This window comes from Penicillium waksmanii (genome assembly GCF_028829765.1).
Source record: "Penicillium waksmanii strain IBT 27052 chromosome Unknown utg000007l:1.0-4314555.0:1.0-4317578.0, whole genome shotgun sequence".
In the NCBI taxonomy this organism is placed as follows: Eukaryota; Fungi; Ascomycota; class Eurotiomycetes; order Eurotiales; family Aspergillaceae; genus Penicillium; species Penicillium waksmanii.
Window position 1 is genome coordinate 2,568,880 of NW_026643253.1, and position 21,313 is coordinate 2,590,192.

Consider the following 21,313-nt stretch of genomic DNA (forward strand, 5'->3'; position numbering starts at 1 on the left):
AACTTGAATGGAAATTTTAAAGTTAATTATTGACGGTCTGAAATGTTAAGTATGACGGCAGGAGCGAACCAAAACTGGCCTAGTAGAGGTATAGCTTACCCATGGCTCGTGGAAGTCGACATGCGCATTCAGGGGAAAAATGTATGCCACCACTCGGTGACTGACATTGGGAGGGTGCGGAGAAGAAGAAGCGGGAAGAATGGAAGGGGAGGAGGAGTAAGTGCTACTGCATCAGGCTCATTTCCAGCACACTTCGATCGTGATCTTCTGAATATTCATTGCCACACATTGTCTTCTGTGGGTCTGCAGATAATGGCTATGCGCGTATATTAGGACCCTATCGTGGATCGAAGCAGATTTCACTGGTAGAGGGTCCACCGTTTGCCCATGAACTTAAGGCTTTGGTGCCGTATTTCGAGACAGCATCCTTCTCGACGGTATTCAGATCTAAGAAACTATCTAGAAGGGTGTCTTTCTGTGGCACTACCGTGACACCAGCAATCACGCCGCCACGAACGCCGACCCCAAACTACGCCTCCATAGCGAAGACAGCTGCCGAAAATCCCACCTCGACAACAAATCCGCTGACAGAGATACCAAAGCCAAATAATCCGAAGCTTATTGTTTATAGGAATGCTAGCGGCCAAAGAGTTGATACCCAGTTGCGCTTCTTGTCGAAGTCAAAAATTGAGACTCTGAAGCAACATAAATTTTGCAACCAGTTTCACATACTGGGTTCGTGCTCATATGGAGAAACATGTACCCATAAACATGTACCGAAACTTAAGGGCCAAGAAGTAATTGATCTAATGTGGATCGCCCGCTTGAGTCTTTGTCAAAAAGGCCTGGGATGTGATGATGAGAATTGCGTTAGTGGACATCGGTGTCCGCAGAAGACTTGTACGGTTCAGGGTTGCAAGTTCCCTCACAATGTTGACACTAAAATTGTCGCTCACGGATAGATCTGTGGGTGATTCTTACTTTGTGTTAGACTTTGTTATCAAGCCGTATCTTTTGGTCTTTTATTGCTTTTATTTGAATTTTTGGTGCTGTTCTCGGATCAAGAACAATATACTACCGTCTCTCCTTCTAGTAGTATTGGTAGGCTCATGAGACATCAAATGTTTGGCTTGGCCTTTACAGATGTACTCGTATCATGTTTCTGCCGGTCCCCTTCTTCAATTATGTTGTCACTTCAAGTTGGCTGTACGACTCGAAGTAGCCTAAGCGATCTCGGGCCGAACTGACTCAATGTTTACTTCCTCACCCTAACAACCAACACAAACAACAAAGAAGCTCCGAAAAAAGCCACCCCCTTGATCATCCCATACAAGTTAACCAAAAGTTCGTAGAAAACGCCACTAGCCGAGACATCCAGATCGTTTCGCGATCCTCAACGCTCACTTTTCGTCTTGGCACTCTCTGGGGATCCACGTAGCTCCGCCAAAATAGCAACGAACGACACGCAAGGGTCCACCGACGCCCCCTGAGAGTGGAGAAGCCCCCAAGCCCCCAAATGCTGCAGATCGAACCTCTCGACTTCATGTTTCTAACATCAACATCTCTCTAGTGATGCATTTAAAGACGACCTTATTAGCCCCGGTCGCGCTCGGGGCTGCTGTTGGAGCGAGCAGGAATGTGCGCGATATCGATCCATGTGCGCAGATCACTAGTCTCGTGGCAGATGCCAATGAAAAAAAGGGTACGTCATATTGGGAGGGAGCATCGATGATTTTATCAGTCAGAGCGAAAGGCACTAGCTAACGGTCATAGTCGATACAACGGTGCCGCACGATTTGGCATATCAGTGTCTAAAGTCGATGCCGTTTGAATCGGATCGAGCAACAATCTTTCTTACCAATGTGCGCAAAATCCTCGAGTTTCAGTCCACTGTCGACTTTCTGAAGTGTGAGCAGAACGCGGTCCTATGTACATTTTAATTTGGGCTAACGCAGGTGAAAAGCACCCCCATCTGGTTACAAGATGCCATCTGTCGACCTTCTGGGAGGAATCGATACAATCCTAGACAAAGCCAAGGGCGATGGCTACTCGAGTCAGTTTGAGATGGATCTCGAAACTTCCAATCTCATCAAGTCCGCGCATGATAGCCACTTGGTCTTCCAGCTTTGTTCACAGTCCATTTTCAACTATGTCATCGATTTTCCGCTTGTGTCGGTTTCATCAGATGGACTGTCGCTCCCCGCAATCTATACTTTGAGTGAGTACAAGCTTACTATAACTATATGCGAGACATGCCTAGCTGACTATGCCCCACAGACGACGCAAATGTCAAGGAGCAAAATCCCAAGGATGTCTCACCCCTTGTTTCTATCAATGGGACAGATGCAGCGAAGTTTCTCGAAACATACGCATTTAGCCAAGCTCTTCAAGACCGCGATGCGCAGTATGTTTTCCAATCTTTACGCAATTCGCTGTGATCGCATTGACTAATATTTGCAGATATAACCGAATATTCCCAGCTTCGGCTCGCAGCGTCACCAATACACCCATCGGTGTCAATGGCCTTTGGACCTCCTCTACTGAATGGAGCGAAGGTTCCGAGCTGACCATCGAGTACGGCAACGGGACGAAACAGACCATAGAGAAGAAAGCCTCTCCCACTGAGAGGTTCTTCTCATATGACAATGGCACCGAGCTATACACCGTCAACTGCATTCCTCGAACACTAAACTCCGCTTTTAGCACATCCAGTACCGAGGAAGCCTCATCAGAAGTACCAGGGCTTCCCGATACGACTTGGAAGAACTCAGCAGGTTCCGTTGCAGGTTATTTCTCTAAGCTTACCGGCCTGGAAGACACGGGAATCCTCTTCCTTCCGACATTCTCTTCCAGTCCGAGTGATGTTTCTCGGGTCACCGTGGAGTTTCTGAAAAACGCCACAGAGGCTGGCAAGAAGAATATCTTGATCGATCTGACCGGCAACCCAGGCGGATCTATCTCAATCGGGCTTGATTTGTTCAAGATCTTCTTCCCGGAAGAAACGCCCTACACAGCGACACGTTATAGAGCACACGATGCAGCGAAGTACCTCACAAAGGCCGAATCTTCGGACCCCAGCGCAGACGCGAGCAACCCATTCGGATATAAGAAGAACGTCAAGCCTGATCAAAAGACCGACTTCAAGTCCTGGGATGATCTCTATGGTCCACACGATACTCTTGGAAGTTCTTCGTCCAGCTTGTTGGCTAATTTCAACTACACGGCTCTCTCGTCTACCAGTTTTCCCATCAATGGATACGGAAGCATCGCTCTGGACCCGAAGAAAGCCCTCTTCCCTGGGAAAAACATCGCAATCGTAAGTTGTATCCACGTCGAAAGTTTCAAAACCATGGAACTAACTAGTATCAAAACACAGCTTACCAATGGTGAATGCGCCTCAACCTGCGCCCTCTTCCTCAAATTAATGAAGCGCCAAGGCGTCCGCACCATCGCATTTGGCGGTCGACCTACCGAAAGCCCCATGCAAGGAGCCGGTGGCGTCAAGGGAGGCCAGTCGCTGCAGATCAACTATATCAACGGCTACATCCAGCAAGCAAATCAGGCCATCCAAAAGGCTGCGGGGACCTCGTCCCCGATCCTGAGCACGTCAGAATGGAAACGGTTCAACGAGACGAGTCCGAACCTGACGCCGTCGTTTTCCTGGAGTGGGAATATCAATCTTCGCAACGAGTATGATCCCGAGGATGGTGAGACCCCGTTGCAATTCGTCTATGAAGCTGCAGAGTGCCGGCGCTTTTATACGCTGCATAATTACCTTCAGCAAGAGACTACGTGGCAAGATGCTGTGAACTCGATGTTTGGCGATGCAGGGTGTGTTAAGGGGTCGACCAACGGGGAGGGAAGTCTGGATGCTTGAAGGTGTTTTGAAGGTGTTCGCATTGTATGTAGAATTTGAATTTAGCCTGTAATGAACAGGGGATGGACTCTTATAGTCGGTCAATAGAATATACAAATATTCATACCATCCGGTCATAAATGTGGACGAGAAAAGGTTGATCCATGGATGGCGATTCGGCTAACTTATGGACCGTGTTGGAGATCAGCCCTGGGGTTAAAACTTGATTGAATGTGTGAAATAAAATAAAATAAAACAATTAAGAGGAGAACAGAAGAATTCTTTTAACAAAAATGAAATGATTGAGGTCCTTCCCGGGTTCGAACCGGGGCATTCAGAAAATCGATCACCACATTAAGCGGGGAAGGGTTAACCTTCAAAATCTGACATCCTCACCACTAGATCAAAGGACCAGAAGATGAAACTTTTTCAAGATTCAGTGAATCATGGTCTTGAAGCCCCCATTGCATACATCAAGCTGTGTTGTACAATCGATCCATTGGCTATTACTATTCGCACTTCGGCAAATTCTACTAAAGTGAAGCTAAAGCCACAACTTGAACCCTTTTTGTCAAGTTTGTCCTTAAAATTTTGCCTTATTTCCCACACGCACTCCTGCCAGTGTTGGATTCAGGATCTTTGCTAGTACTATTGACTTGAACCCTACCCAGACGGATATATACTATAACTACTAGTAATCAGTATTTTATCTTCCAAGGTCATAGCGAGTTTCAATTAACAATAGTTCCTTGTGATATTGAGCTATCAAGAATAAATAACTCTAATCTTGGCTGTTAATTCATTTTCCTGTTTACTAATTTTGGCCAACTTACCCCTATCGGCTGCGGTAAGCATGCTATCTATGAAATCCTGGAGGCTAACGGTCGAACCACCCGAACCTAAGATCTGTCCGGTCGAGGGTGCAAAAGGAACATTATTAATTCTAATGGTATCAGTCAGCTATTAATTTCTTAGCACACAGCGGACGAATACTACTGCATATGTTGGCGATGATTCGACCGCCGTATGACTAATTCCGTGGACCAATAGTAGCTCCATTGCCAAGATTTATATACAAAACACGGCGGTCGAAATGTCTCGTTCTCTTGTTCGACCGTGTCAATCAAAGGCTTCCTTACGTGAGTTTTTTGTCATCGAGATGACTTCAGCATACCTCTTTGTGAGCTCGGGACTACAGGTTGCAACCTCCGTACCCTTTGACGGGCTGCCGTGGCGCAGAATATCAACATTTTTACTTGAACTTGAATGATGGCAGACGGTTCAGACCTCGAGAACAGCAACAAAACCGAGCTGGATAGAGGCCAGCCCAGCTCGAATAGTGCCGGTGATGGCTCCAAAGACCAAAAGAAAAAAATTCCCGACGATATTCCTCCCGAATATGCGACTGGTGTCCGACTCATGCTCATCATGTTCACGATCTTTGTGAGCACCATCCTCGTCTCCCTGGAGATTGGTATTATCGCAACAGCAATCCCCGGCATCACCAATGATTTCCGCAAACTCGACGATGTCGGCTGGTATGGAAGTGCTACTTTCATCCTCGCGGCCTCGGCCTCGCCGCTGTGGGGGAAACTATTCAAATACCTCGACGTGAAGTGGGTTTATCTCAGCGCAGTCGGCATCTTTTTGGTGGGCAGTATTGTGGCCGCGGCAGCTCCGAATAGCGTGTCTGTCATCATTGGACGTGCCATTCAAGGTTGGGGAGCCTCTGGTGTCCTCGGGGGCACCCTCATTGTCATCAACTACGTCGCCCCGCCGAGAAACCATCCGCTTCTTATCGGCACTTGGATGGCAGTCTTTATGGTCTCGACCATTCTGGGACCGGTGATTGGCGGTGCATTCACGAGCGGAGTTACTTGGAGATGGTGTTTCTGGATTAATTTGCCCGTTGGTGGATCCATCATCGTGCTGACACTATTATTCCTGCGCATCCCCAAGCACATTAAGAAAATCCCAGCAACATGGCAGGAGATCATCCTCGCACTGGATCTTCCAGGATTCTGCTTGCTACTTATGTCTCTTGTCTGTTTGACACTGGCTTTGCAATGGGGTGGGCAGACTAAATCATGGAATGATGGCTCGGTCATCACGACTTTGGTTATGTGGATTGTCCTCAGCATTGGCTTCTTGGTTACTGAATGGTTCCAAGGCCACCGTGCCATGGCTCCCTTCAGTATTCTTAAACTGCGCATGACATGGAGTAATGCCCTATTCTGCCTCATGTAAGTTCTTCATGGCTATACATCCAACCATCCATCTCCCACCCATGACTAACCCACTTTAGTTCCTATGGCGCCCTCTACCAAGTCATGTTCTACCTTCCCATCTATTTCCAATCCATCCACGGCCAATCAGCCGTGACAAGCGGCGTGAACACCCTCCCATTCCTCGCCTTCTTCGCCCTTGGCGCCGTTGTTAGCGGCGGCGTCATCGGAAAAACCCGCTACACACAACCCTACGAGCTCCTCGGCGCCCTCATCATGACCGCCGGCATGGCCCTGATCTATATTCTGGATGTTGGCTCCTCTAAAGCCATGTACATCGGTGCCGAGGTGCTTTTTGGATTTGGCGTTGGTATCTGCAACCAGATCCCCATGACGGCCGTGCAGGGCTTCTCGAAGCTTGAAGATGTTTCCAGTGCGACTGGAATCATGGTTAGTAAGTACTAGTATTTGTTCTCACTCACTCCGCAGTATAAGTGTTGCGCACCCGAGTATCTTAGGTACTCAGGTAACTTTTATACATGAGCTCTAACACCGAATTCCACCACAGTGTGTCAAACCCTTAGCGGAGCCTACTTCGTCGCCATCGGACAATCCCTCTTCGCCAACCGGATGCTCCAGACCGTCCTCTACGGTGCAGCTCACCTCGATCCCACCCTGGTCCTGGGCACCGGTGCCTCCGAACTTCAGGACGTGTTCAGCGGGGATGATCTTAAAGAGGTGATAGCTGCGTATATGGTCGGTATCAAGGATGTGTTTGCATTTTCGTTGGCGTGTGCGGCGTTTGCGGTCCTTTTGTCGCTGATTATTCCCTTTAAGAGGCTGCCGGATCATGGGAAGGAGGATAAGCCGGCGACAGAGGAGGCTATAGTGGAGGAGGAAAAGAAAATGGAGGAGATTGTCGATGGGAAGAAGGATCGATCCTAGAGGGTTAGCCCTGCTAGTCTTGCTACCTGATATGGCAGGTGGGAGATGGCAGACTATTTTACAGGCGAGTGAGCTTTGAGCTGGGGGTGGCAACATGTTGACTTCCAAAGTGATATATCAGATTAAGGGTGTCTTGTTAAATACATACCTAGAGTGTTTCTTATACTATATTGTGTGGTCTTTGTTGATCGATTAATCGGTAGTACATCCAGGCATCCCCGAACGTAGGCAGTGGTCAAACATCGCCCCCAGCATTCCTCATTATACTCTCGAAAAAAGCCATATCCACCCCTGAAATGCCCAGTCTTCGCCGCCAGCAGCGACTCCAGGGTGCTCGCTCTGCATTAGCGGGGATGGTGTTAGAGAAAGGCCGGGGTCGAAGAACGTGGTCTGGCATTGTTGCTGTTGTTGGTGCGCGAAGGGGGCGGCGGTATATTCAAGGGGAACAGCTGGGTCAGTGACAGGGAAGGAGAGTGGGTTAGAGGTATTGTCAGTAGAGAGGGAGTCAGTGGAGAGGGAACCACTGGGGTGTATCAAGGAGGAGAGACGGATTTGGGCTTCGAAGTTGTTGGTTCCAATCGTCGCAGCTTGCTGTTTCTCGCGTGTAATCCTGATAATTCCAAAACATGGAATATGCACCTGTACCACGCTGTCTTCCTCTGAGTTCATCCCGTTCCCATCCTGCAGCAAAATACCCTCACTCCCCACCTCCTGCACACTCACTCGCTCATGCCCCTTCTCCAGGTCAATCGCCAATAACGCCTTTAGCAGATCTGCAGTTTGTGCGCTCAATTCGTCTGAATTCAGCCGGTTGATCTCAGTCATGTGTTCCTGTACCTGTTCGATCATCCCGCGATCGCTCAAATACTGGTTTGCAAGTAGGTTTTCTGCCCCATCGCAATGGCTATCCATGTGTGCGAGGAGGAGAGCCATGGCCGCGGTGAGAGCGAGGAAATCGACCGTGCGACAACTGTATGCGATGCGATTGAAGCTGCGGAGTGAGTTATAGCGCGATAGAACCTCCCGCGATGCATTGACGCATGTGATTCGCGAATACTCATTTTTGTTCTCTGCGGACCAGGGTCGCAGCATGTATGGTAAATGCAGGTGGTTGAGAAGGTTGTAGTGACTAATCTGCAGGATCAGGCGGCGTGAATCCCAGAACACGGCTTGCAGGTCGGTGGAGGTATTGTTGAGTTTCGGGGCCAGCCACCACTTGCTTGGTAGGCTGGCCGCTGCTGTCTGCAGCTCCAGGTCGATGGCGCGTGTGGCGGCGAGGTCTCGGCCACTCGGCTTGGATGCGTTCCGTTCGAGAATTCGGGACATGGCGACACAGTGCCGCTGCTCGATACGGCTCATGGGGCAGTCGTTGGTGATGTATGTATCCAAGGCCATGCTATGGTCGGTGCAACCTTCGGGCAGACCGAGAAGGAGGCAGAGCTGGCGGTCGAGGATGTTGATGCGGAGCCACATGATCCGTGTGTCATATTTCAGTGTAGGGTCGAGCGTCTTGCATACGGCCTGGTTATCTGGCCGATGAAAGCCCATTAATTGGGCAAGACTCAGTGCTCTGCGGCCTGCGACCCAACCTCGTCGAAGGTTCCCGATATTCACCTGGTATAAGCTCTCGAGCATGATACATTCGAGGCTCTCTATGCTGCTGATCAGTGCCTCGTTTGTCGTGACGTGGCAGATGGCAACATCTGCTAAACGTTCCATGATGATGCGGGGTGGCTCCGATAGGCCTTTAATCCTCTTGTGAAAGTCCGGGGGGAGATGCTGTAAGAAAAGGGCGAGCTTGAGCATGTGTCTCGCGATCAAAACAGGATGCACATTTGGTTGAGGAGTCATCAGTAAACTCTCGGGCCTTTGGAGGCCATTCTGAGAGAGGGTGGTGTACGTCGTCGTCAACAATTCGTGGGAGAGGATGGAAAAGTGGCGACTGGCTTTGCAGATACTCTCGGTATCTGCGCGTGACGGGAGTAATTCATGGAGGAACTGAGATAGCCTTTCAAATTTACGTTGTGAGGTATCATTTCTAGTAGTCGGGAGATATTGCTAGAAAGCTGTCAGGAACAATCATATAATATTGGAAAGAATAGCGGAAAGAGACAGACCTCAGGAGATTTATAGAATTGTGAAGTCTCCATGATCGTTGACTCGGGTGTGAAAGTATAAGTTGTTCGTTCATTGGGCGTGGCAGGGCGAGTTCTGCCGTCAAAAGGAGTGCCATCACCACCGGTTCCAATGTTCATGAAGATATTTTCTTGGTCCTCGGGGAATTCCTGGCCGATACAGGAGGAGCCACGTCGTCGACAGCCGTTGCAGGAGGTTCTCGAAATGCGCGGATCGAAGATACATTTCATCTTCCGGCGCTTGCATTCCCAGCAACTGTGGGTGCCTTTGCGCACCTTTCTCCGTTTGGGTTGCTCGTGGGCATCATGCGATGGGGCAACATGGGGAGCAGACATGATGTGTGAGGCACGGAGATGCCTAGGTGGTGATTGGATGTGTCATGCCATAGAAGCGGTGCGAAATAATAACATGAACTCCTGAGGTTGAGTGATGGGTGAGGCTGAAGAGGGGATGAATCATGAGTAAGCAGTAACTAATAAAGAAGGCTTTTTAGCCCCCATTCACAACCATCTTTTATAACATGAATGATGTCCGACTGGCTGTTCAGCTAATCAGTAAGGCAATCTATATATCAAATATCGTGTTATCATGTTTGGGGGGAACTGAGGGTAAAAGGGCGACCCGTAGTAGTGAGTCGACATCAACAGAATTATACATCCAGTGGTACGCCGAGTCGTACAGCATTCATGGAGAGGATTACAGTGAGCATGCCAGTAGGTACCAAGTATTTTCAATTCTCGTGACTTTTAAACATAATCTATCACTCAAAAAGGATGGAAGGAAAGCGAGGCTAAACAGAGCAAGACACATAGCATGCAATGCAATGCAAGGAAACAAGCCCGCAGGTTCATCATGCGTGCCTTGCAACCACTTTTTTTTCTCTCCGTAAGCAAGACTCCGAGGATTTTGAAGTAAACAAATATGGGAATCTTTTAAGAAATATCAAACTCAAAAGAACAAACAACCATCCATGCATCCAAATCTCGAAATCATCTTGGCATCAACTGCTTTCATACCCTGGTATCTTGTCGTAGGAAAGCGCCTGAGGGGTAAATGGGTGACCCTCATCCTCATTGCCGGGCTGGAATGGCGGGCGTTGCCGTGACTGTTGTCCTTGGAGCCCCCCCAAAAAAAGGAAAGGGCTCTTTTGTTACTTCGTCCAGATTCCAAAGAAACAGATGGTCGCGTTGACAGGGGTAGGCAGCCTACACCCCTCAAAGAGAAACATGAGTCTCAGCTGGGATCGGGAGCAAAGAGAAGCCACGGCGTCTAGGCCAATATCGATACACGGTAGGAGGTAATATGGCGGAACGTGAAGGATGCCACAAGGGGGGGTATCTCGTGGTGGCATTCTTGCAGGGTAGAGAGCAGTCGAGCTCTGGGGGGGTTGGTGGAGGGTGACCTTAGAGGTCGTCGACATCGATTTCCTTCTCTTCCTCACTCTCGCGGTCCTCGTCGAACTCGACGTTGTCCTCGAGACCATCGTTGGCGTAGGTGTCGGTCTCGTTGATCTTGGCGTGCTCGGGAAGTTCACCGTAGGCCTTGAGACTGCGGGCCTCGTCGGAAGTGTACTTCATGATCACATCGCCCTTCTCGTCCTGGTAGTCACGGAGCGAGAGCAGGATAATATCACCCTGGTTGATCCAGACCTTCTTGCGAAGCTTGCCACGGATGTGGGCCAGACGCTTCTCGCCATCGAAGCAGAGAGCCTCCAGACGACCGTTACCCAGCATCTTGACGACCTGAGCGTACTCTTGGCCCTCCTCCTTGAAGACGAGCTCACGCTTCTCGTTGTCGTTCTCGTTCTTTCCACGACGACGGTTCTTACCGCCCTATATTTTTTCAAAGAGAGAAAGTCAGCATTGTTCGGGGTAGTATTGTGCGTCCGTATTTCGAGTATTTGAAGTTGAAACCATAACCCACGGCTTGACATGATGATTGACCCTTCAACAAAATGTGGTCGGGCATCCATGGAGACGGTGGCGGGGGTGACACATTCCACGAAGGAGGGGCTGAATATTTTGCGGTCTTACTTTTCCCTTGTTCTTGGGCATAGCGGCGGGGCACGACGTGCACTGGACTTGAGTCTGGCTGTCGGTGCTTTGTGCTTTCTCTTTCTTGAAAAAGAAGAAGAGAAGGGAGACTTGTAGATTTCCCCGGAGTTGGCTGAGAGAAGAAAGAAAGGAAAGAAGGTGAGTAAGTGGGGGGGTGTCTGTGCCCTGCAAATGCAAATCTTGTGCTGACGTAACCAGGCACCAAGGAATCAACTACACCGCCCGGCAGAAATGTTTCTGTCTTGTGACTTTCCAGTGTTATGACAGACATGACAGACATGAGCAATTCAATCCGGGTTTCAAGCTGGCTTTGACTTGGTATTGGCATTCGATCTTGCCTCAAACACTACAATACCCCGCGCAAATAAGGCGACCGTTCCACCTCCTTCCCTCGTTCGCCATGAGCCGATCCTCCACCGCACCTACAGCGACCCTCTAACGACTGCACCGGACTGGACTGGACTGGAGTACCCCAGTAACCGATAACCACCCGCCACTATGAAGGCTCACTCAATAATGGCAAAAATGACGGCCACCTCTGACAACTTCATGGTCCGATTCAAACCCCACCACACGATCCCAATGGTTGCAAGTCGCTACCTCACCGTTCCAGGCCATCCTATTCGTCCCAAGATAGCGCATATGTGGGACAATCGAAGCAAGAATGAGCTTTGGTGGCGAGTCAACATCAACGTTGAACTGGGCAATTACAAACGAGTGGTTCGATCTTGGGCTGCACGAAGAGCGCGCAGTGCTTTTCGGCAAGCGTTGGCACACCATGGGCTTGATCCATTGGGACATCCACTCCCTTCTATCCCTGATACTGAACGACCAAATCCCTTGCTTGGGTCTATGGAAGTCTTTGTTCGAGAAGGATCCTTGAATCAAAGATATGATGTGCTCCAGAACGATGCGAATTATCTTATGTTGTCAATCCTCAATCGGAGGAAACTACGAAAGCAGAAGCATAATGAGCAAAAGGCTAGGGAGAAATCTGGTCAGCCGAGATCTGGTCAGCCGAAAACTGGTCAGCAGAAGGCTGGTCAACAGAAAGCGGGAGAAATTTGAACTCTGGCTTTTCCTCTCGGTTTATGGCATATTCTTCATTGTATTATAGCGGTTGGTCTGGACATTAGGAGCATTTGCATGGCGTTTGGGTTAGTTGGTACTGTAAAGGGTACCCGAAAGACATTGTACAACAGTATCTCAAAAATAAACCAAGGGATACTCCATTATTTGCTCTGGTCACAATCGCGGTGGCCGGTCATGGAGGTCCCAATATAGAAGCCGCCTAGAGCAGAAGCTTGTTCCTGAATAAAAACAACCCCTCCAGGGCTGACTTTGACTATGTGGATATACTATCATAACAAAATTAAAATATTCAATAACAATCGCATCAATACATATACGACTTAAAAATGGCAGGTCTGGGTGGATTGTGTTGGTTGTTGGCATGTCTACTCCAGATGTACTGCCCCATCTCTAAGCCTCGCTAATGCCGATCTGGCGGAATCAACACTTGGACTCCGACTCCGAATCCACCTGCCTCTCTCTTTCAACCATCTCCTCTCAACCACTCCCCCCCTATTCCTTTCATATAAAAACACCTCACGATGCTCGTCTCCTTGACAGTCGGCAAGGTAGACGCAGGTGTTGCCGTCCTCCTCACCCAGGATAATCGCCTTGTAAGCAGAAGCTGCCTCGCCCCTGGTCGCATGGCAACCCCCCAAATCGATGCCTACTTCTCTATCGCACAAAGACAAGACTCAATGGAATGCTAATGAGAACACATATAGATCGAGTTCCCCTCCGTCCTCCTCCCCAACGACATCTCCAGCGGAAGTATCGTCGACATCACCGTTGCGCGCAACCACGCCGCCGAAACCGCCAACGCAACCGCCTTCCAATCTCTCCAGAAGCGCATCCTAAACACCTACGGCGTCAAGGCCCCGTCTCCTCCAATCCTCCGCCTACGAAATGCAACCCAGACCTCCCTCGTCCTAGAATGGGACCCAATCGACCTCGCAACCGCGTCTCTGAAATCGCTCTCCCTCTACCGCAACGGCTCAAAGGCCGGCTCCATACCCCGTCCCCTCGACACGCGCAGCACAAAGATTAGCGGTCTAGCCATCCATTCCGAATACACCTTCCACCTCGTCCTGCGCACAACCGCCGGCACCTACCAGTCGGAGAAGCTGACATGTCGGACACACAAAATGACCGACCTGTCCGGGATCACCGTGACGCCGGGCGTCCTCGATCCACACCGCAAGGAGGCACTGGGCGTTGCGCTGGACCGCGTAGGCGGCAAACTGATCGATTCCGTTCGCATTGACACTACCCACTTCGTCTGCACGGAGGGTCGCGGTCCCTTGTGGGAAAAGGCAGTCGAGATGAATATCCCTGTCGTGGTGCCGGAGTGGGTGGATGCTTGTGAATCGGAAGGCACAATTGTTGGCGTGCGCGGTTATTATCTCAATGCGGACCCTAAACTTCGCCAGCTCGGTACGCTTCATGGCAATTCTCACCAAAGAACTACCTCCACCATGTCGAATGCCACACTCGCGCATCGCCCCAGCACGACACAGCAGCCTACACTTGCGCCCACGCCCGCGCCTGAAACCGTACCCGAGCATGATTCGTCTACTATTGAGGAACCCCCCTCTGACGCCTTTCCCGGGTGGTGAGACGAGTACGCCGCCGCAGGCTCTGACGCAGGAGGTTGGGTCGGAGGTTGAGGACGATTTGCCGCCTCCGCCCCCGCCGCCGAAGGACGAGTCAGAGGATGAGGATGAGCTGTCGGCACGGCCAAATGGGCAAGTGAGTGAGGCTGCGCTGGAGAAAGAACTCGAAGCAGATCTTGGAGAAAAGGATGCAGAGAGCGAGGAAGATGCCAGAAGAGAGAGTACTCTCCCGCAGAACATGCCGGACGAAGACGACGAGGTGAACAAGACAAGTCTCAAGGGCAAGGGCAAAGAGGGTGAAGGTGACTTCAATGAAGTGCCGCTTTAGAGATATGCCATCCAGACCGACGCCTCTACGACTACTATATCCAGTACAGTTTTTTGTTGGACTTTGGACGCCACTGTGTTCAGGTTTTTATGGGCTTCTCTTATAGGCGGGGGTGTTAACTTATGATTCGATATCCCTTGCCTGGTTATTCTCGCCCTATGTTTTGATGTATAGTAGATAGCCTTTCTCTTTTAATGCACCTGATATTATTCAATTTCAAGTTTCAGATGAATAGCTATACCAGAAGTAATAGTAGTAGTAGTGGCCCTGGAGTGTTCCAACTTGTTGAAGGTTCAAGGACCTCGGGACTCGGAAGCCTGAGTTCAATAGGGACTAGAAGTACCTGGTATGGGGGTCCTGTGCTCTATAAACCGACCTCTGGACCTGATATATATAACACCTTCCGGCTTGGAGTCACTAGTAATAGGTATGGATATTTACAATATACCTATTCAAAAAAGCTCTTAACCTTGGAATACTAATGATACATGACCAGAATCAATCTTACGAGTACCTGTGTTACTACTTATTTTTTGTATAGACATGATTTGCTGGCCAATCAACCCGCATTTGATGACGTCCGCTGACAAGGTTTAACCTTTGTCCCAACTTCAACTTGAACTTGAACTTGAACCTCCTCACTTCTTTTATACTCTCCATCCTCGAACCAAGGCTCAACCTAGGCTACTCGCGGTATTTTGATCGCGTGACCAGTGAAAAAAACCTTTTAGGAGGCAAAAGGACATCGAGATGGCTGAGTGCCCGGCATTAAGCGGGAGTTCCCGCGGGGGAGGAAAAAGCAAGCGAACTTGGGCGATATCGGCTTGACTCAGCGTCGGCACCGAGTTTGTTACTTTGTTACATGAACTCGCAATTCTCTCCCTTCAAGTCCACTGCCCTATTCTTTACACACATACATACACATACACACCCAATCACCCCCCCCCAATATCCCCAAAATTACACATCACAGCCACCATGGAAAAAGTTCCCACTCGTCTCAATGTGGCCCCCGTCCCACCCGGATGAGATCTTCGCCTTGAACGGTGCCTTCTTCGCCGACACCCACCCTCAAAAGGTCAGCCTGGGCGTAGGCGTCTACCGAACCGACGATGGCAAACCATGGCCTCTTCCAGCCGTCGAGAAAGCCGAGAAGCAACTCGCCGAGGAGAACGACCTGATGCGACACGAGTACACCGCCATTGAGGGCGACGTGCCCTTCCTGAAGATCGCCCGGGATTTAATGTTCGGCTTTGAGGGTAAGGCTAGCGAAGAAGCAGCCGCGAAAGCACGCATTGCATCCGTGCAAACGGTCGCAGGAACCGGCGCCAACCACCTGGGCGCGCTTTTCCTCGCCCACCACATGAAGCCGCGCAATGTCTGGCTGTCAAACCCTTCCTGGGCCAACCACATGACGATCTGGGAATTGGCCGGCGTGCCGCGCAAGACATACCCCTACTACCACGCCGCGACGCGATCCTTCGACTTTGACGGCATGATGTCTACACTTGAGAATGATGCCGAGGAAGGTGATGCCGTCTTGCTGCATGCTTGCGCGCATAACCCCACGGGCCTGGACCCGAATAAGGAGCAGTGGATTGCGATTGCGGATCTGTGTGAGCGCAAGAAGCTCTTCCCGTTCTTTGATTCCGCTTATCAGGGTTTTGCGTCGGGTTCGCTGGAGGAGGATGCGTGGGCGGTGCGCTACTTCTTTGATAACAAGCCTGATATGGAGATGTGTGTTGCGCAGAGTTTCTCGAAGAATATGGGTCTCTACGGTCAGCGTACTGGTGCTTTCCACTACATTACTAACCGCAGCGCTACCTCTATCCGTGATGTTGTTGTGAACAACCTGTGCCACTTGATTCGCGGAGAGTTCTCTATGGGTCCTCGTATTGGTTGCACTATTGTTAAGAAGATCATGTCGAGCGAGGAGTTGACTGCGGACTGGCACAATGATTTGCAGGTCATGAGCTCGCGCATTAAGTCTATGCGCGAGGCCCTGTACAATGAACTTGTTCGTCTCAAGACTCCTGGTACTTGGGAGCACATCGTGGAGCAGGTAAGACGAGTACTCATTTGATCTATCTTACCCTTTGACTAACCATAAACCTTTCTTATAGAACGGCATGTTCTCCTACACTGGCCTCACCCCCAAGCAGGTCTACGCCCTCAAGGACAAGTACCACGTCTACCTGCTCAAGTCTGGTCGTGCGTCCATCAGTGGCTGTAAGTTTTTCCAGCAACTCACAATATCAAAAAGAGCATACTGACAGAGTAAACACAGTGAGCCAGAAGAACGTCGCCTACGTGGCCCTGGCCATTGACGACGTCGTCCGCAACGTGCTTTAAGCAATTGACATGCGACTAAACAAGGGGATTTGAGAGAGTTGGTCAGCAATACAGCACAACAAAACGAGCTGCATTCCTTTTTTTAGGCAATTTTTCTGGGCACTTACATACATGCATCATGCGGGGTTACTGATCCTCACAATGGGTTGACGAAATCATGATAGAAATCATAGAGAATGAACAAAAATGAACAAAATGAACAAATGAACATAAGAATTGAATCAACTACGTATAAACATGACAGTCAAATCCATGCATGGATACACTTATCTACCGTCGGATAACTCTATACACCATCGGATCGGATAATAACCATCTCCAACAGCAACCCCGCACGCAGTGCAACCATGAGGTACCAATTGGTGCCCTGACAAGTGCCGGTATTTAAACATACTTGACAGCAAGCTCGTGCCCCCCCTCACATACAGAAAACAGTACCAACCTTGGAAGAGATTTAATCACGCTTCCACTATCCTCCCTTCCATCCCATCCCATCCTATCCAAATATCGACTCTCCTCAACATGACATCCCAAACCGGCCAAGGCGACCCCAAACTCCATAACCTCCAAGTCCCCCCAACCCAACCACTCCCACTGCACAACAGTATACCCCCAGAACTAGTCTCCCGCTTCGACCCAATCTACGTCGAGTATTACAACAAATACAACGCCGGCCGTCTCCACACGCACGAAGTGCCCATAGAAGACTACCGCAAAGACCCATCCCGATACACCATCGCCTACGGCCGAGCCCCAGGTCCCGATATCTTCTCGATAACAGAGCAGAAATGTCCCGTGGATGGGGGAGAGATCACGATTCGAATCTTCGAGCCAGCGCCTAAATTAGATCCAGAGAATGGTCTGCCGAAGAAGAGAGCGGCTTATCTCAATTTCCATGGAGGCGGGTGGGTGTTTGGTGGGTTGCAGGTTGATCACGAATTTTGTAAGAGGATTGTTGATGGGCTTGAGGGGGAGTGTGTTGTCTTCGATGTGGATTATCGACTTGCGCCTGAGCATCCATTTCCGATTCCGGTGGAGGATTGTTGGGCGGCGTTTAACTGGGTGTGTTTACTATGTTCATGTTTTCTACTAGCATCCTCCCCATCGATATCACCCCCTAACTAATACCCAAATCTCAACACATATAGATCCGCGAACAAAAAGCAGAAGAATTCAACCTCGATCCTAACCGTTTCACCATCGGCGGCGCATCAGCAGGCGGCCATCTAGCCGCCGTAATCGCCCATCTCTGCCGCGACGCGAACATTCCTCTGAAACTACAGGTATTGACAGTACCCGTGTGTGATATGCATAATAGTTTCACAGCCGATGGCCACTTTGACCGCGACAACTGTCCGTACGAGTCATACCGGGAAATGGAATTTGCCCCGGCTCTCCCTGCGGCCCGCATGGCTTATTTTCATCGGCAGTTACTCGGGGTGCCGAGGCCACCGGCTTCGCGGGATGTGAGTGAGGAGCTGCGGCGGCAATGTTTTTCAATTTTAGAATGGGCAAAGCTGATACTGATTTCGTGTCTAGGATTGGAAAATCTCGCCTATGCTTGCTAGTAATTTCGAGAATCTGGCGCCGGCACTGGTGTCGACTGCGGAACTAGATCCGCTGCGCGATGAAGGGGAGGTTTATGCTGGTAAACTGCAAGCAGCAGGGAATGGAGCTAGTTTGAATCGATATAAGGGTGCTCCACATCTTATTGCTGGGCTTGATGGGATTATGGAGGGTGGTCAGTTGTATAATCGCAGGGTTATCGCTGCGTTGAAGCAGGCAGTAGATGGTAGATAATGGGGTAGATGAACAGGGACTAATTGACCTATAATATACCTAGGTATGTTATATGGATGAATTAGATTCATGATAATCAATGACTGGTAGGTATCTAGTATTTATCAGATTTTCCCAGGATCCATGTCGATCCATGATGAATGAAGATGGGATGGATGAATGTATAAGAGGGCCCCTAGTGTGAATACCATACCATACCACAATAGTTACCGGGGTTACCAAAATTACACCCAACCACCCCCAATGACGAAGACAACGCGTATTACTGGGGTAATGCCGATACCGGGAAGTTTCGGCATCGCAAGTCGGACGAGTTCGTCTTTTCTGCTTCTCGTTTTTTAAAGGAGACCTGGTATTCTTGCCTTCTTGACCCTCCCAGACGCCCCCAGTGAGCCATTGGGAAAGCAGACTCACTTTATCGCACCACTTCAGGCCTTCTCCTCTCCCCCCCCTCTCACCTCACACCAGTAAACACGCCACAATGAACCCTGCTACCTCCCGAGCCGCGGTGCGCTCTATGGCCACCTTAACACATGCGGCCAGAGCTGCCAACCCCGCAACCCGCACTTTCTTGTCGGCTGCTGCTCGTCTTCCGAAGTCCAGTCGGGCTCTGAGCTCCAATACCCGTCAGCTTGCACTCCCCCGCCTTCAGTCCTTGAACAACCGAGCCTTCAGCACAACCGTCAACATGGTAGGATGCGCATCCCATAGTACAATGTACAATGTACAATGTACAACGTACGCTGGGAACCTCCAGCTGATTTGCTGAATCTAGTCTTCCGATATCCGTGTCGAGAGCGATGCCTTTGGCGAGATCCAGGTGAGTTGACTGTTGACTCGATCGTGCTGTCTCTACCTTGACAACAGAAGCTGATTGAGATGTTTTGCATTACAGGTCCCTGCGGACAAGTACTGGGGTGCCCAGACCCAGCGGTAAGACGAGCCACCGAGTCAATGATAAAGATATTGGAATAGTCCTATGGCACAGAGACAGGATAACTGATGCTATGGAAACAGCTCCCTGGGTAACTTCGACATCAACCAGCCCCAGGACCGCATGCCCGCCCCCATCGTCAAGGCCTTCGGTATCCTGAAGGGTGCTGCCGCCACTGTCAACATGAAGTACGGCCTTGGTGAGTGATCCTTGACAGATACGCCAATGCGGGGTCCATCCTAGATACAGGATACTGACATCACCTTCTTCGACAGACCCCAAGGTCGGTGCTGCTATCCAGCAGGCTTCCGCCGAGGTCGCCGAGGGTAAGCTGCTCGACCACTTCCCTCTGGTCGTCTGGCAGACCGGCTCCGGCACCCAGTCCAACATGAACTCCAACGAGGTCATCTCCAACCGCGCCATTGAGATCCTGGGCGGCGTCAAGGGCTCCAAGAAGCCCGTCCACCCCAATGACCACGTCAACATGTCCGCCTCCTCCAACGACTCCTTCCCCACCGTCATGCACATCGCCGCCGTTGTCGAGCTCGAGAGCACTCTGCTGCCCTCCCTGCAGAAGCTGCGCGACGCCCTGCAAGAGAAGGTTGAGAAGTTCGACCACATCATCAAGATTGGCCGCACCCACTTGCAGGATGCTACCCCCCTCACCCTGGGTCAGGAGTTTTCCGGCTATGTCGCCCAGCTGGACCGCAACATTGAGCGTGTCCAGGCCAGCCTCCCCCACCTGCGCTTCCTCGCCCAGGGTGGTACCGCCGTCGGTACCGGACTGAACACCTTCAAGGGTTTCGACGAGGCCGTCGCTGCCGAGATCAGCAAGCTGGCCGGCACCGAGTTCAAGACCGCGCCCAACAAGTTCGAGGTTCTGGCCGCCCACGACTCTATCGTCGAGGCCTCCGGTTCCCTGAACACCCTGGCCGGCTCTCTGTTCAAGATCGCCCAGGATGTCCGTTACCTGGGCTCCGGTCCCCGTTGCGGTCTGGGCGAGCTGAGCCTGCCGGAGAACGAGCCCGGCAGCTCCATCATGCCCGGCAAGGTCAACCCCACCCAGTGCGAGTCGCTCACCATGGTCTGCGCCCAGGTCATGGGTAACCACGTCGCCGCGACCATCGGTGGCATGAACGGACAGTTCGAGCTGAACGTCTTCAAGCCCGTCATGATCAGCAACCTGCTCCACAGCGTGCGCATTCTCTCCGATGGCATGAACAGCTTCCGTACCCACCTGGTTGACGGTCTGGAGGCCAACGAGACCCGCATTAACTCCCTTCTCCACGAGAGGTATGTATTTCGCAGCATTTGTCTCTTCATCTATCCCTTGCCCTGCGACGATAGCTAACCCTACTTAACTAGTCTGATGCTCGTGACCTGCCTGAACCCCGTGATTGGCTACGACATGGCTTCCAAGGTGGCCAAGAACGCCCACAAGAAGGGCCTCACCCTGAAGGAGTCCGCCATGGAGCTGAAGGCTCTGAGCTCTGAGGAGTTCGATCAGTATGTGCGCCCGGAGCTGATGCTGGCTCCTAAGGAGCACAAATAAGTGGCTGTTCCCATAGACAAATACCCATAGGGTCTGTATACTGAAATGAAAGAATTGTATTTCTGTTTGTACTGTACTAGTGCTACGTACTCTGTTCTCTCCTAGCAAGGGGAAATAGAATGGAATAAAGATATAAAAAAATACAAATAGATAGCAATAAAATGCAGCCCTAAAAAAGACAGATATTTCATGTGGTACTATTAATACATTCAAAGGAAAAGGACTAGTACTAAATAGTCTTTTCCCCCTCGATGTCTCACCTGGCAGAACCAGCAGAACCCTGGTCCAACATTGTTGACGATCCGAGGATTGGCTTCAGCTGAACTTCTTTCTTTTCTCCCTTTCTCCTTTTCTCCTACTTTCATATTCACTTTCCTCTCTCTGCTCTTCTTTTCCAGGTAATCACCACTCCTTACCCATTACTCGTACACCGTCCTTGTCGATCTC

At 50.5% G+C, this 21,313-nt stretch overlaps 9 protein-coding genes across 9 annotated transcripts; 7 read left to right on the forward strand and 2 right to left on the reverse strand.

Annotated features, from left to right (window-relative positions):
* Positions 1-1,572: 1,572 nt before the first annotated feature.
* N7481_007790 (uncharacterized protein) lies at positions 1,573-3,877 on the forward strand (the record flags this gene model as incomplete). The annotated part of the gene is made up of 6 exons (XM_057267009.1): positions 1,573-1,702; positions 1,774-1,908; positions 1,964-2,218; positions 2,278-2,404; positions 2,461-3,316; positions 3,377-3,877. The coding sequence occupies 6 exons, from the start codon at positions 1,573-1,575 to the stop codon at positions 3,875-3,877; spliced, it is 2,004 nt and encodes a 667-aa protein (XP_057121210.1).
* Positions 3,878-5,125: 1,248 nt separating this feature from the next.
* N7481_007791 (MDR family MFS transporter) lies at positions 5,126-7,026 on the forward strand (the record flags this gene model as incomplete). The annotated part of the gene is made up of 3 exons (XM_057267010.1): positions 5,126-6,099; positions 6,162-6,535; positions 6,650-7,026. The coding sequence occupies 3 exons, from the start codon at positions 5,126-5,128 to the stop codon at positions 7,024-7,026; spliced, it is 1,725 nt and encodes a 574-aa protein (XP_057121211.1).
* A 261-nt stretch (positions 7,027-7,287) lies between these two features.
* Positions 7,288-9,497, reverse strand: N7481_007792 (uncharacterized protein; the record flags this gene model as incomplete). The annotated part of the gene is made up of 2 exons (XM_057267011.1): positions 7,288-9,084; positions 9,144-9,497. The coding sequence occupies 2 exons, from the start codon at positions 9,495-9,497 to the stop codon at positions 7,288-7,290; spliced, it is 2,151 nt and encodes a 716-aa protein (XP_057121212.1).
* A 1,068-nt stretch (positions 9,498-10,565) lies between these two features.
* Positions 10,566-11,216, reverse strand: N7481_007793 (translation initiation complex factor eIF1A; the record flags this gene model as incomplete). Its single annotated transcript, XM_057267012.1, has 2 exons — positions 10,566-10,994; positions 11,196-11,216. The coding sequence occupies 2 exons, from the start codon at positions 11,214-11,216 to the stop codon at positions 10,566-10,568; spliced, it is 450 nt and encodes a 149-aa protein (XP_057121213.1).
* Positions 11,217-11,741: 525 nt separating this feature from the next.
* On the forward strand, positions 11,742-12,284 carry N7481_007794 (uncharacterized protein; the record flags this gene model as incomplete). Its single annotated transcript, XM_057267013.1, has 1 exon — positions 11,742-12,284. The coding sequence occupies one exon, from the start codon at positions 11,742-11,744 to the stop codon at positions 12,282-12,284; it is 543 nt and encodes a 180-aa protein (XP_057121214.1).
* Positions 12,285-12,829: 545 nt separating this feature from the next.
* On the forward strand, positions 12,830-14,228 carry N7481_007795 (putative chitin biosynthesis protein (Chs5); the record flags this gene model as incomplete). Its single annotated transcript, XM_057267014.1, has 3 exons — positions 12,830-12,901; positions 13,013-13,840; positions 13,905-14,228. The coding sequence occupies 3 exons, from the start codon at positions 12,830-12,832 to the stop codon at positions 14,226-14,228; spliced, it is 1,224 nt and encodes a 407-aa protein (XP_057121215.1).
* A 1,003-nt stretch (positions 14,229-15,231) lies between these two features.
* On the forward strand, positions 15,232-16,580 carry N7481_007796 (putative aspartate transaminase; the record flags this gene model as incomplete). Its single annotated transcript, XM_057267015.1, has 3 exons — positions 15,232-16,290; positions 16,352-16,457; positions 16,516-16,580. The coding sequence occupies 3 exons, from the start codon at positions 15,232-15,234 to the stop codon at positions 16,578-16,580; spliced, it is 1,230 nt and encodes a 409-aa protein (XP_057121216.1).
* A 522-nt stretch (positions 16,581-17,102) lies between these two features.
* Positions 17,103-18,380, forward strand: N7481_007797 (alpha/beta hydrolase; the record flags this gene model as incomplete). The annotated part of the gene is made up of 3 exons (XM_057267016.1): positions 17,103-17,642; positions 17,729-18,046; positions 18,120-18,380. The coding sequence occupies 3 exons, from the start codon at positions 17,103-17,105 to the stop codon at positions 18,378-18,380; spliced, it is 1,119 nt and encodes a 372-aa protein (XP_057121217.1).
* Positions 18,381-18,861: 481 nt separating this feature from the next.
* Positions 18,862-20,866, forward strand: N7481_007798 (class II fumarate hydratase; the record flags this gene model as incomplete). Its single annotated transcript, XM_057267017.1, has 6 exons — positions 18,862-19,071; positions 19,156-19,200; positions 19,276-19,313; positions 19,398-19,513; positions 19,590-20,607; positions 20,680-20,866. The coding sequence occupies 6 exons, from the start codon at positions 18,862-18,864 to the stop codon at positions 20,864-20,866; spliced, it is 1,614 nt and encodes a 537-aa protein (XP_057121218.1).
* Between the last annotated feature and the right edge of the window lie 447 nt (positions 20,867-21,313).